The 15383-nt window shown below is 37.7% G+C and overlaps 1 protein-coding gene across 4 annotated transcripts in view; it reads left to right on the top strand.

Moving 5' to 3' along the window:
- Positions 1-15383, top strand: part of EFCAB7 (EF-hand calcium binding domain 7) — a 29951-nt gene that overhangs the window by 2294 nt on the left and 12274 nt on the right. For 3 of the 4 annotated variants that reach the window (XM_075424309.1, XM_075424308.1, XM_009931325.2), the window contains 5 exons: positions 468-655; positions 4836-5047; positions 7494-7580; positions 8426-8621; positions 9725-9849. In XM_075424309.1, the coding sequence (XP_075280424.1) occupies positions 469-655; positions 4836-5047; positions 7494-7580; positions 8426-8621; positions 9725-9849 (807 nt within the window). In that variant the 5' untranslated portion in view covers position 468. Of the gene's footprint in view, positions 1-467; positions 656-4835; positions 5048-7442; positions 7581-8425; positions 8622-9724; positions 9850-15383 lie in introns of those variants that run through there. The other variant, XM_075424310.1, reaches the window with a different exon arrangement.

Raw genomic sequence — 15383 nt, 5'->3', positions numbered from 1 at the left:
GTTGTTTCTGTCATTAGGAGAATTTAGCTAATGTGGCAAGAGTAGAAATTCTAGTGGAAATCTGTAGTAAGGACAAGTCCTAGTGGTTTGTTTCTAAACGTGGATAGCAACGGTTTGTATCACAGATGACTTGAAAATTTGTTTTTATGCTTTCAAATAACATGAATATATAATAATTTTGATACTAAGTGTCTGAAATTAAAATAAAATACAATAAAATGAAACTTTTTGCTGCCAATAAAGAATAAATTGTAATAAGTAGCGCTCAAGCTATTTTTGTTTGCAGATCTCATGGTGCTTACCTACAAGCGTAGGTATGTATTCCCATCTCGGATTTAGAGAATAGAAAATGTATGACCTAGATGTTGGGCTAATTTGTGCTAGTCTGTGTTTCAGAGGACAAAGCAGAGAAGTTATTAAACAAGTAAGAAAGTAACAAATTGTAACTGTAATTGTATTCTTCACAGAATGGCCAGCAGTCCTGAGAATAATGCATCCCTCTCCGTTCAGAAAGTCCCACGCTCAGAAAGTTCCCAAGCAAAGAAGTCCCAGCATGCAGAAGAAGCAATCTTTTACACCAACTGCCGAGCAGCTTATCTAGCTGTTTTAAAAAGCAGTTTAGAAAATATTAAATCAAAAGAACAACTCAGTTTGGGTAATGGTTAGATATTTTTTCTCCATAACTATTGTGTGTGATTGCAGTGGGTAGTTTACAAACAGCATAAGGCAATTCAGTAGCAAGAGTATGCCAGTGCATAAACTCGGTAACTGTTTTAAGGAATTTACAGTAGTTTTAGAGAGGGTTCAGATTTCAAGTGTTGGTGGCTGTATCTTTGAAGACGTTTTCGTCCTTTGCCTGTTATACAGCATGTCACATCGTGATTTTTTAAAGTTTATAGATAAACTACCATTCTTCAGTGTTTTTGATTTTCCTGAAATCCTTAATCGTTACTGCTGGGCGTTGGATGACTTGTGGAAGTGGGAATAGCATACAGGGCTCTTCATCTGTAAATCACCAGTATGAATGGGCAGAAGTCAATCCCAGCTGACAGTTTACAGGGGACCTGAGTGAGTTGTTTAACAACACCAAATTTGATGGCAGCATTGTTGCTTACTTGAGGTAGGCCCAAGTATTGTTTTTTGATTGTGACATTTCTACAGTAAACTTTCTCCTATCCCTGACAAATGATTAAGTTCAGTTTATAATGGGCAATTGCCCTGGCACAGAAAATTGCCATGGTAACTGGCATTAATTGGCACAGAGGTTTGCAGACTCGTAGGAGAGGTTGTTATAGGAGGCATGGATATGGTAATTTACACCTAAAGATAGTCTCACAGGTCAGTTCTGTGTCACTGTGTCTGGGTAGTGTGTGAAAATACTGCCTTTCCTTTACCAGCTTTATGGGATCAAATGGACTGGTTTGGACGCTTGTGTTTCGTAAGATTTTTACACTTATTTAAACTCCTACTGAATTATAATGTTCCTATAGACTGAAAGAAAAAGTTTACATTTTTTTTCATCTGTATTATATTTATGTATTAGTGGTATTGCTGTCAGCGGTACAATAGGAAAAAACAAATCTCTGAATGCTTCAAATGTACTAAATAAACATGTTAGTAGATACTCAAAGCTGTGGAGCTTAACAAAATTTGTTTAGAAAACCTATGGAATTTCAAAGTTCCCTGCATGGAATTGTTAGGAAAGTTACAAAAGTGTAGCTGGAAAATGGTAGTTAGGACTGTGTATTGGAAATTGATTTCTTTATAATATATCTTAGTGTCTGAGCAAGATGAGGAAGAACTAAAATAAGACTGAGTAATAACCTGTTTCAGTTGTGAAACAGGTTTCACTGTTGCCAGATGATATTATATTTGCTTGAGAAATTTGAACTTTACTATGTCTTGTACGCAATCCTAGAACTGCTATGCTTTACTATGTTTGAGGTTTGTGGGGTTTTTGTGTTGTTTCTTTTTTACTTGGAGCATTTTTGTCCTTTCGTCAAAAAGTTGTATGAAGTTGTATGGTTTTGTGGTTGTATGTAGTAGCAGGGATTGTATTAGGGAACCCACAAAAGTGTCTTTCAGTTCTATTTTTTACCCGGAGTTCCGTGATTATGTGAAAATCTTAGCTTGCTTTATTGGAAAAAATGTTTTCGGCTAACATGGTTGACAAAGAAAGCATGAGAACATAAATGCTCATTTAGACAAAGAGAACCAAAATGTATCATTTAAAAAATAAAGATTTTAATTTTGTGGGTTTCGGGGTGCAGCTCAGAATGCACTTGGGATTGGTGATAGTACGGGTTGCTCTCACAAGTCTTCCTCATAGATTATGATGCCAGTAAAAGGTGTGTGTATTATGGCATTGCAGTTATTTGTAATAAAAAACCCAAACAACAGCTAAAGGCAAAAACATGCTATGCTATCAAATAATTTACTTATAATTCTAGTCACCTTATTTTTGTCTGCAGATGTGAGGAAATAAATTTCTCACTAATGGCTGCAGTGCCCACGTGTGAAATACATGAGGTCTTTGCATGGAAACCAGCACTAAGAGCTGATGCACTGATTGTTGGTAGCTTCTTTCCCGATACCAGTACATGAAATTCTGCCCATTAGCAAGCACATTCTTTCAGCATGTGACTTGGTGTTATCCAGGCTTTCTCAGCTGTAATAAAAGTGCCTTTACAACATCCTGATGGTAGTTTGGGATAATCTGGAGTTTAAGATAGGAGAGGTGTGAACAAATGCCATCTCTTTTATATAAGCTTTGGCTTTCATCTCTATCCATATGCCACTTTCGCGACATAGCAAGTGTTGGGCGTTTTGGTTTCAAGGTCAACTCAGAAAGCGCAGTTAGTGGCTCAGGCTCCCAGTCTTTTCAGAGATATTTAAGAATTTATTTTAAAATATTTCTAAGTATGGAGAGCGATTATGGACTTCCATTGCATCTTAAGTAAATTCTGGCATCTGTCAAATGAGTGGTGCCAGTGCTTCAGCGTCTCTTGCTACATGGCGTATGGCTAATATTTGAAATCGTGAAATATTCACTTAGAGATTGGCCCTGTGAAATTTTACTCATAGGAGTTTTACTTACAGATAGTAGCTTCATGTCCTGTGGTGTAATATTACTTGAGGTATTTAGCAGAATCAGTCTCTAAAGAAGTATAAATAAAAGGTACAGTCTAACTGAACTTTCAAAAATACAAACTTGGGAGGCATGTAGGGTATGGCAAGTGCTGATCTCCCCAGATATATAAAAATACAGACTGGTCGCATATTTGAAGGATACCTTGCTAAATGTAAGTGAATACTGCGCTATATTGACGTTCCAGGGAGCTCTGCTCTCCACACAAATACACAGGGTAACTACCCTCCCTTGGCTGACCTTGACATTGAAATCCTTCAACAATTGCTATGTGCCCAAGCGTTGCACGGATAAAGACATAAGCTTTGCTGTGTTCTCCTGACTCCGCTTGTAGAGGTGACAGGGCAGAGATCTTTATTTAGTCCTTGGCATTCAATTGGAGATTAGCAGCAAAGGTGTCTGGTTTTGTTTGTTTGTTTTTATGGTGACACAGCTGCCTGCTGAGCGTTGTAACAATGCCACCGCCTCATTTCACAGATGCTACTAACTGCTCTTAGCTGGTACAGGCTTGGCCGTTGGTCAGCTGGCTAAAAATCATACTGCCAGTTTAGGTAGAGGTGAAGGATCTCTTGTGTCTCCCTAAAAAACTTGATTATATGGGAAGACATAAAAGCATCCCTCCAGTTTCAGATAGTGTGCATTTGATTTTAATTTCAATTTAACGTAATACCTTCTTCACACTGGAAACTGATGAAAGGATGTTTTTCAGTAAAGATTTTTAAGAGGCTAACTAGATCCGGCAAATTCATTTTGAAGAATGCCAGGTGTAGGAGCAGTGGGACTGCTTGCATGTATGGTATTGGCTGTTGGACTTCATGTATGTCTGTTGGTGTCAGGTATTCCCTTTACATTTGAAATTCGTGTTGTGTAATTTGAAGTGATAAGTTCAAATGTATAGATGTGATATAAAATATTGTTTAAGATAAATTCTACACTAGATCTCAGTCTTGGCAAAGTAAGTGGAAAGACTTATGTGGATTTCAGTAGAAACAGGATCCAGTAATGTGCAAGCTTACAAATAATAGGCTCTTGATGTTAAGGCAAGGGATATAGACACTGGGCTGAATTTTACACTTGTCACTTGAGGAGGCTGTCTTTGAATTGAGGGATATTTTGCTTAATTAATGGTTTGAACCCAGTAACTTTCTTTAAGGAAGTCATCCCATTGAGTTCAGTAGAACAGTGCACATGAGCAAGGGGAAGCTGCAGATCAGAGCCTGTAAGCAAAATAATTCCTGTGATACTGCTGTGTTATAAAAGGTTACAGACTGCTCTCTGGTTTCTTCCCTTTTCTGTAGAAGAAAGTGGGTGTGATCCTCAGCAGTGTGGCATATGTCATCTCTGCTGGATCATAGTTCGGGAGGGATGACCTAGGATGCCAGGCACTGTCCATTTCATGACTCCTTTCAAAAGAGTATGCGAGTGAGCTCATCTGCTCCTCAGGCTGCTTGAGCCTCTCTGGTACAAATCACAGAATTCCAGGCCAGGGAAGGTCACAGTCAGTCTGCATCAGCAGAGCACAGGATTGAGACTGTAAGCAAAACTGTCCTTCAGACCTGCTTTTCCCTTGGATTGATTGGGCTTTAAAAAAAAAAGTCTGAACATGGAAAGTGATTAAAGGATGTTTTGAGAAAATTCCTTTACTGACAGCTGGAATATATAGTTAATATTGTGTTTTATTGTTCAGTACTTCAACAGGCTGGAAGAAATCCATCTCAGAAGACAGTTAATAAATACTGGACTTCACAAACGACTACGCTGAATTTTGATGATTTTTGTGCTATTTTAAAAGAAGAAAAACCAGCTACAAAAACTGAACTGCTTGAAGCATTTGGAAAAATAGACACACATAACACTGGCTATATTTTACATGATGAACTTTATAAAATTCTTACAACGGTAGGTATCAGTAGAAACTTAATTATCCATCTTTAACTGTTAGTAGTGATTTTGGAATTTAAACGCTAAAACTGTTCTGAATGTGTAAATGCATATTCCTGGTCAAAAGAAATGATAACTGATTCATGATTTATTGGGTTGGGTTTTTTGGGGGTTTTTTTGCAGTCTTATGTCCAATTTTCTGTGGTTGTCAATGATCTTTCTTATACTTTTTCCCCCTTAGTCTTGCAGTTCATAACCTGTCTGTCCTTTTTAGCAATTGCACCTTGAAGGTGGAAGCTGGCAGAGAAAATATTTTTAATGCTTTCACAGAATGTGTTGTTGAAACACTATCAATACTTCAGTGAAGCAAATGAAAGGGAAGCACATGTCTCTCCCTTGGTTCAGTTAGTGCAAATCCCTCTATTCTCTACACAGCCCCCCCTGCAGCTTTTTGGGGTTATGAACTTTTACCAGGAGAATTAATGATCTACCTTTGCTGTTCTCCCCTCACAAGTTGTCTATGTGTGTCCAGATACAAAATTAAAAAATAACATTTATCCAAGTTATACAAAAAATATGAAGGTCAGTGTTTTAGTTTTATCACAGCTATGATGTTCTGTCACGCCAGTGACTTCACTGGATCTTATATTTAGTTCAGTGGGGTCTTAAGATAAGGTGTGCTAGGGCAGGTCAATACTTTTGTTAGAGATTACGCATTATCAGCCCAAAGCATGCAAGTATCGTAAGGCTTACCTATACCTGTCATTAATATGGCTTAAAATAATGACATTTTAAAATATCTGGAACTTCTTATTTAGCTGCTGAACTGTCACCATATTTTTAGGCTTGATTGTATTATCTGAAAGGACAGAAAATAATTTTTTTAAAATAGCAGCTGTGATTTTGATGATATTATGAGACTGTAGGAGCAGAAACTTCAAAGAACACAGCAAGAGTATGTTAGAATGATGAATGTTGACAAGATTAAAATCTAGGTCCTCTGAGGATCTGCAAAGCAAGCAAACAGTCTTCCAGGTCAGTGCAGAGCTGATGCCCTGACTTTAGACTACACAGATGTACATCACAGATGATTACAGTGATATTCTTTCTTTGTTCTGCCAGGTATTTTGCTCTGTAAACCAAAAGAAACCCTTCGTTGTAGAAGCCAATCATCTTGCACAGCACAAACACTAGGGAACAGTAACAATTGAAGATGGATTAGTAGCAGAATTCTAGTGGAGTGCTCAAAAGTGAGAATAAAACAATTTGAAGGAAATGTAGAGGAGAGCAAAGGGGGGTGGAAGGAACAATTTACATACTGTATTTGTTGTGGTTGACCCAATAAAAATTATTTGTTTACTTCAAACATTGTGGCAGAGCCTTCAGTCCTCATTTTTCATGAACATAAAGATATGGTTGCAATGGTTAGGAAATACTCTTTATATAACGGAAGACAGAAATAACAGATGTTGAGTGCTACAGTAGTTATGCCATGAAGAGCTATAAACTCTGTATTGTTACCTGAAGTCAGGGCATTGCTTTATATAGACCCAGACTGAAGAAGTTACTAGATGTGCCTGCAGGAGCAACTGGTGCTGTTCAAAGAAGGGAGGATCAGGACCTGATTTGTTGCAATCCGTTATGGCTCTGGGACCATATGTCCACATCACGTGTTTACCAACGATAAAATTCGCCTCTGTTTTCAGTCCCAAGTTTACACTGTGCATCTGTAGCTGAGAAGTGATGTGAAGTGGATTTCTGCACAGCTATCACGTATTGCTGTGTCACTGCTAACAGCCCTCTGCACCTGTGTAGAGGAAATTGTGGAAGGACCTTGTGGAAGACATGCTTTCTTCCTGAGAGATGTTCCTTGTGTCCACATTGCAGGTGGGGCACTCAAGATGGCGTTCTGGTGTGCACGTTCAGACTTACTTCCAAAAGGAGAGAAATTGCTTTGGCTTCACACTACAGATGCCAAGTAGAGATAGGTGCAAGGCAAATTCATGCCTGGAGTAACCCTTCTAGGGCACTACATTGCAGATGTAGACTGGCCCGTTGTAGGTAAGATAGGATAGCTCAAGTAAAGAAGTGAAACTAACTATTATGAAGTTAGTTCTTGGTTGTTAGTATGCTACAGTACAAGTAAGAATGACTGAAAGCTGGGATTCCCCAGTTTCTGGAAGATTTCCTGAAATTGTTGTAATTCACAGTAGGTTTCCAGAAGACACCACAAAACTGCATGAACTGATGCAGTTAATCTCTTCAGTATTTAGTAGCATTGTAGGGATGTAATTTTTTACCTCTATTTTGATGATTGAAATCAAAATCCATGTAAATGTATTGCAAGATAAGACCCCCTGGAAGGTTATTAAAAAGAATATTTCTTTCTGTTTTTATTAAATGTGTGCTGTAGGTGAACAGCAGTCTTGATTAAGAGCCTGAAATGAGCTGCTTTTTATTGCAGAGAGGCGAAAAAATGACTCGGGATGAAGTGAGTGCCATTACTGAGCAAGCTGATTTTAACTGCAGTGGCAAACTTGACTACAACAAGGTATGGCACACAGGGTGATATTATTTGTTCCTCTGTTACTGGCTTGGTGTTATTGGCAGTATTAGCATTGTCACATACAATGCATACCACCCCCATGCGTTGGTCTGTTGACGACCTCACCCCAGGCCCCTCTCAGCTGCCTACATAGTGGAACATGGGCTGGTGCATATTCCTGTTTCACTCACTTTAGCTGGCTATTATCCTTGAAAAGGTCACTTGCTGCAAGTGAACTTCATGTATGAGGCAGAGCCTAGTAGTAAGCACAAAGCCTGACAGCATGTGTGAAGGTAAGAGCTGAAGGAATGGCAGGATGAAGATGACAGTTGACAGCAAACTTGGCTAATCAGCGAGAGCTGCTATGGCTGTGACATTTCATAATTTCTTATGTGGGGGACATTATTGTATATGTTGAACATCTAGTTTTCAAGATGCAACATCTTACAGGTTTTTTGACATAATCTCTAAGTAATGACTAAGTTTTGAACCACAAAGTCCACAAAGCTTTGTACATAAATATAGTTTCATAGGAGAAAAGTAACCCCCTATTAAAAATTATACGTTAAAGAAAAATCAGTCTGCAAATATCTAGAAAGAAATTAAATCACCTCTTGAGTTGAAAGTCGCACTTAATTTTTATTCAGTATTGGACCTCCTTGTTGAATCATGGCTTCATTTTACTATGTCACTTGAGTGGTGCTCTGATTCATGAAAATTAAAATTAATATTGTGCTTTAAGAGAAAATGCATTACATCTAGTGACCTGTCGTTTCCTTACTAATGTTACAGTCTAATCCTTAAAACTGTGAGAATGTTTCACTTACCAGATTGCTTTTCTTTCTCTGAAGTTTTGTGACTTGTACATGACAACCAGTGAGCAGTGCTGCAAGACTGCACGAGAGAAACTGGAAGTTGATGGTCGGTTGAAGCAACAGCAGTTTGGAAGTCAAGCTGAAACCTCATCTGAAGGGATCACGCTGCCGGTGTCAAAACCATCACCAAGAATCTCAAGGAAAACTGATCACAAACTAGCACCAAAAAAAGGTATTTATATTTCATGTAAATGAATGAGTTTTCATTCTGTTGGAGTTTGTGCTCTGGATCAATGAACAGTTGAGTATTTGTTTAATTTTTCTCAGGTTGGTGAGGGTGTTATTGACTAATACAAATTGCTACTGTGGCAATCGTGTAAATGTTGTGGTAGAATATCTGACCCCTCTGTTCAAATGGACTTTGGCTGCATCTGTGATCTGAAGCTCTCAAATTCTTAAGGGTGAACTTCATTGACTCTCATGTGCCAGACTCCAGAGGGAGGAGAGAAAATGAATTCTCAGATGTTGCAACACAGCAAGTTATTTATTTCCTTCCCAGATCAGAGATGAAACCTTAAACATTTATCAATAAGCAGTCTGTTTGTTTCAATTATTGAGGCTACTTTTCAAGCACAATCAAGATGAGAGTTTTATGTTCTTCTTGAATTTACAAAGATACTTAATAACCTTCCCAAACTGGAAAAAGACGACAGGCTAACAGACTGCAAAGGTACATGTTGAAATATTCGCATGTAGTAGTGTGCACTGTTTACTTTAAGTTGCTTCGATTCTTGGCAATACTGAAGAGGTGCAAAGATGACAAAACACTGATGAAGAATGAGTTTATGTACCTAAATCAACAATTGTGCTAGCAGAACTGCCCCAACATAAGGAACCAGAAAGTAAAGGCTTGCAAGTAACTGCATTGGGCAGCTGTACGTAAGTGATGTGCTGTCTGGCAGGGAAATTACACTGTCCTGAAAAGAAATAACTTTAAATTAGAAGCAGGTTAAACCTACTTACTTAGGACAGATTTACCTTGATTGCAAGTTAAATGGAATCATGTGGTAAGAATTTCTTGTCCTTCAGGCAGATTTGGATTCCAAGGTTCTGCTATTCCTATGCCCATTCACCTGGGATGTACACTAGGGAAGTAAAGATGTTTGGCTAATGAATTATTAAATTTTATATAATTATAATGGAAGTCAGCTTATCTGATTGATGTTCTTGTCATTTAGTTTTTCTCTGTGTGCCGATAAATGTGAGGCTTTGTGATAAATAGCACTAGGAGTGGGTTGAAATAATGTGTTTGTAACTAAATATCTATGTTTATAGGTGATAGCAAAACTCCTTCAAGACCCTCATCAGCTCAAAGTTGCAAAGCATCCATTTCTACCACGATCAGCATGGGTGCCAGTAGCAACAGAAATGCAAAGCTAATTGAGCCAGACACAGTGAAGGTATCACGTAAGCTAGTCCCTTTGAAATTATGCTGTTTTCCTCTAGGCACATATGTTATTGCATTTTAAATAAGAAACCGTTTTTCTCTGATTTTTAGCATATGTTTTATTAATAGTTTGTCAAGGGCAGCTATAAACAACTGAGAGGTTTCTTGATACATATTATTATTAACATTTTTATATACTTTTGGTTTTGCTGACATCTAATTATTGAAAATAATTTTTCAGGTGTGAAGGTTTAATAGAACAAAGTGTGTTTTTTATAAATGAAACCACTGTTGGATAAAACGTTTAATGACTTTTTGAGAAATTTAAAATTTAATAATTTATTAGGTTGGTGAGAACTTTAAATGCTTAAGTAGTCTGAAAGGTTGTGTATCATAAACCTTTATATGAAAGGTAATTGGAAATAAATAACAGATCCATGAGCGTATTCAGCTTGTTGGGCATTAATTTGTAAATATATGCTGTAGCCTGAAAATATTGATTTTTAGTTAGAATAATATGTTCTATCAGTATTTTCTTTTAAATAAATCACTCATTCAATATAAATTCCCGTGGGAGAAAGACAACAAAGTCACTTTGCTAAGTCAATATTTGTAGAGTGTTAATATTGATCTTTTTCCTTTGTTTTCCCTGTCTTGACTGAACCTTTACTAGTTTTCTTTCAACAGAAAATAATAGCTGTAGAAATATAAAACATTAACAGGAAACTGCTAGGATACATTAAAAATGTGCACCTTGAGACTCCTGTATAAAAGGGAAAAAATGGTTATGACCACATAGTATAACTGCTGCTAGAAAACTGAACTGATTGTTCTCAGGAGTTACATTTTTGTTTCAAATAACAACTCTGTATTTGTTATTGAACTCTGAAGTCCTTTATATCTTCGACATTGCTATACAGTGACATTTGTTCTATATTAAAATTTAAAAACATAATCTCAGAGGAATTTTTTGCAGTCTGTTTAGGTATCTGGACCTCCATGCAATTTAACCTGCAATTTCACCTTGTTCAAAAATGATGTGTAGTATATAAAACCATCGCACAGTTTCTCATTATTGGATTCCTCTTTCTTTGTACAAGCAAGTAAGAACTGACTTAAAAAAAAGCAGCTACTTTGATTGATATTGATTACTACTGATTAGCATCATACAAAAACTGTAAACATACAAAATCAGTAAACATGAAAAGGTGTAAGTAGAACTACAAATTTTTTTCAACCCTCGCTAGTAAGGGCACAATGCAAACTGTCATAACTAATGAATAAATACACAGTGGTTCATTTGCAGTGCGGATCAGAATCTAGCACCCAAAAATTCTTATTTATCTTATATTCAGGATTTTTTTTTCTGCCGTTCACCTTTCTTTGTAAGTGACAGTAAGAAAATATTGCCATTGTGAAGTTGGACCCATGCCAGCTTTACATTTCTGACAGAAGAAAACAGTGGAAGTCAAAACATGATGAATGTCTCAACTTAAAAACCCTTAGAGAACATGGAATGTATTCATAGTACATTCTTCCATGTGTTTTCTTTTTGTCAGTGGAGTTTTGTGGCATGTTCAAAGCCAGATAAATAAATATGGGGGAAAAAAAAATAGACCGTTGTGGAAGTGCTACAGATGTGCATAAACAACATGCTGACCTGTTGGGCTTTAACTGTAGTTGAATCACAATTCATTAAAAGATGGCTAATGGAGACATTAAATTTCTGCAAAGTGTTCTTTGTGTCGGTTTTAGTGAAGATTGAAAGACAATAACAAAAAAAAAGAAAGCAGTGTATCATGTTCAAAAATCATCTCTCTGCGTTGGGTAGCTAAATTATCCCTGCTAAGGATTCTTACCTTTGCATTCTGCTCTACTGAAGTGAGTGAAAGACCTGTACACGCAGTGGGTAGCAAAAGAAATACATGAGAAAATTTTTTTTGCTTGAAAGAAACAGTGATCTGCTCCCACTCGTATCCGTGAAGTAGCCTCATGCAGCTGAACTAGCAAGACTGTGGAACAGGTTTTGTATGAGACAAAGCGTTGAGCTGAAGTTCTTTGCTTTAATCATAGAAACGATTCCTCTCACAAACATTGCTTTTGGTTTTGAATTACGCCTGAGTGTGTGGACTATTCAATAATAACTCAAACTGTAACAGCAGTGGAATGAGTTATTTGGGCAGTGACCAGCACTGGCAGCAGCAGGTAGTCCCGAACAATTCTTTATGATTTCTAATACAAACATTTCCCACTACGTTTCGTTAGCTATTATTTGACAACTTTTGTTATGCTTTGAAGTGACATGCTAAAATCCAAACAGCAAATAATCTTTTAGCTTCTGAAATTTACATACCTGCTTGCAATTTGACATGGCTAATTTAGGGAACACAGCGCCACCTTATGCTCTCTGCAAGAATAACAGTTCAGTATTCGATTCCTGAAGTGTTGTGAGACTTCTGCTTGCTGTTGCTCACGTCTTAACCAGAACATTGATCCTGGAGATATTTTCCCTGCTTGCTTGGATTGTTTGATGTCCCTGTTGTAACAATGTCCATCTGAATGCAAAACTGTAAAAAAAGGTATTCTTTCATCTGAAATAACAGCTAGAAAAATGGAAGGTGAACAAACAGGGCAAAGCTATGCTCCATGCGCTTTCTGTGAGATAATGGTTTGAAGACCACTGCCATAGTGAGAAAGGGGGAATAGGACATGGTTGTTAGAGTCATTTTTGTATAAGAAAATTGTCACAGTATCTTTCTGAATAGTTATAGCACACTTGGATTGCTGTTTAAACTCATGTTATGCTCTTCTGTGTCTCAGAGAACAGCCACGTTGCTTCATTAGCAGACCTTTTGACTTTGATCTTTTTGAAATGTCTTTAATTTTTCAAGCAGTTTTGTAAAGTATTAAGCTTAGAGACTGAATGAGCTAACAACCAGTTATCTCAGCAGTGTCAAGTTTTAAGGAAAAATCTCAATCTCTCATACAGGCTTTAGATGAAGTTAGAAGTCACGCGAGTATTGGAATAAACAGTTTACAGAGAATGGAATAGTACTTGGAATGATTTAACAGACTAAACTACATATTCACATTCCAGCACTGACTTAAGTTGACTCTAATGTTAATATCAACTCCCGTTATCCACTTGTTTGACTGAGAGAACCCCATCTGTTGCTCAACATTTAACCCTCACCATGAAGTCCCAGTAACTTTTTGTCTCTGTTCACTTCTTTGCTGATTATTCCTTGTGATTAGACCCTTTTTGCTTATCTCATCACTAGAAATCTAGTCTCATGGATAAAGATCAGTATGAAATTTTTAGGTGGCCTTGTAAATTAGGTCTATACCACTACGTAAAAGGTAACCAGGGACTGATCTCTGACTCTGTGGACCAGGTGTCATAGGTAGTATCTTCACTTCCACAAGGCTTAGGCCTAGCACCCTATCAAGCAGATTGTGCCCCCTTTAAATGGCACGTAGCTTGCTTTTTCCCCTAGAACTCATATATTGGTGGTGTGGACTTAAGAAATTATATTTTTCAGTGCCATTCATAATTTTATGTGTCTGCATCCCAACCAAGAACACGTTACAAGCTGTGGGGCAGGTGATGGCATGGAGTGTGCAAGGTTGTAAAACCTTATGGGATGGCGTAGACTGTGTAGGTCCCAGAAAACCAAATCGAGTGCAGTTACATCCATATTCCTTTTTGAAAGTGGTGCCTGAAGTGAAAAATCTGTTGAACCATGTACACGCTTTCTTGAAGACTGCTGGTGGTTGTCTTCTGAAACGGAGCCTTGGAATGAGCTAACAGCTAAACAGTATGGGTGATAGGGTGTTGAACGCTTCACCTTGCATCTTGCTGTCTTTTATTTCGCAGTGTGGCTGTAGCTGGTGAGATGAGGTGAGATCATTGCTGCTCTAACAGCACCCTGTTCCCTCCACACCTCTGATGGCAGAGAACATAGGTTTCCACAAAGGTCCGGATCCCACATGTTACCTTAACTGGAAGAGATTATGGGAGATTATGGGAGGGGAGGGACTTGGATTTTAATTTCCATCGGGGATTGGATGTCCCACTTTCTTTTAGATAGCTTAATTGATCTTTGTCTTTTTAATAGCCTGTGCTCTGAGGAAGCGTGTTTACTTTTAAAGTCTCTTAGAGGTTCCTTAGCAAAGTCTTTAATTTTCTTTAAAAATTGCAAATAATTTCTCCAAAGAACAGCACAAAGTGAGTTGCAAAGTATATCGTATTTGTACTTAAAAGTACTCCATATTGTATACTCCTGTATGCAAATATAATTAGCAGAATTTGACATCTAAAATTGGTATGATGCATTATGCTACCAGAACTACTGGGGTACTGATACTGAAATAATTGTTGCTTTTAGGTCAACTTCTTGAAAAGAACAGGGTAGTCTTACCATTTTGAGATGAAGGTAGTTTCCCAGTATGTAAAATCTGGAATTCAGTATTTATCCACATTGATGTTTTGAGGATGCTGTGTTTTTGTTCCTTTAATGTGAAGATTCTTTTCATAGCTGAGTTTGTGCTATTTGGTGAAACTGATAAGAGTGATTCAGAGGCAGAAAATGGAGAGATAGTGTTAAATTCTGCAGTTTTTCTGTGCCAACACAGGTGGTGAGTTTGCTCAAAGTACACCTCTCTCTCTCTTTTGACTAAACTATAAAAAGTTCTTAAAGCACAAAGGAGTATAATGAAGATGAATTTGGTAAGGTTTGAATGAGAAATGTTTGGTGTAGAGGAGCTGGTCCTGTTTCCACAGAAATCAGTGGCAAAACTGTGGCACAGGACTGAAGGCTCTTAAATCCATGAGTCCCTGAGAAATCTATATTCTTAAGAAATGTAGAGCTCTGAACAGAGAAATCCAGGTTTAGGATCAGAGCTGCATGTAGACCAAGTGTGTTACTTGGCATCCTGGGTGGACGTACACTAGCAAAGTCCAGTTCTTGCCTGACACCTTTAGGTCATTGACTGTAAAGTACCATCAACTGGGCGTGAACGCGTTGTGATGAAAACAGATGCTGTACGAGGAGAATTGAAATGTAGCACTCTGTTGAAGACTGTTTGGCCTCAGATGGAGTTAGTAGTCAGCCTCCTTACTGGGAGTTGCATGCAGACCTCCTCCATTTTTTACAAGCTCTCTTCTCAAATCTGTGTTGGCTTACTTGTTACACTGAGCACTCAGCATCGGTACAGCCACGTGGCTAAGATGACACTGAAAGGTTCATGCTGCTTGGCCCCGCTCAGAAACATTATCTTCCATTGCTAGGAAGGGGACTAGAAATCATGGACTTAATCCAGGCCAGGGAAGGCAAATCAAGGATGTCTTCCATTCCTCAAGGCATACAGTATGTCTAGAAGGACTTTATTTTTATTTTGGTAAATAAATATCATTAAAATGTTATTTGAAATTGAAAATTGGGACTTGCTGTTTAAAAAAACCAATTTTTGAAGCATGTAGATGTTTTAGCATCTTGGCAAAATCATGGCTTCTCTAGGAATCATATTATTCACAAAGACAGCAGT

This window comes from Opisthocomus hoazin, chromosome 6 (assembly GCF_030867145.1).
Source record: "Opisthocomus hoazin isolate bOpiHoa1 chromosome 6, bOpiHoa1.hap1, whole genome shotgun sequence".
In the NCBI taxonomy this organism is placed as follows: Eukaryota; Metazoa; Chordata; class Aves; order Opisthocomiformes; family Opisthocomidae; genus Opisthocomus; species Opisthocomus hoazin.
The sequence above is the reverse complement of the archived record's forward strand: the minus strand, read 5'-3'. Positions and strand labels throughout refer to the sequence as shown.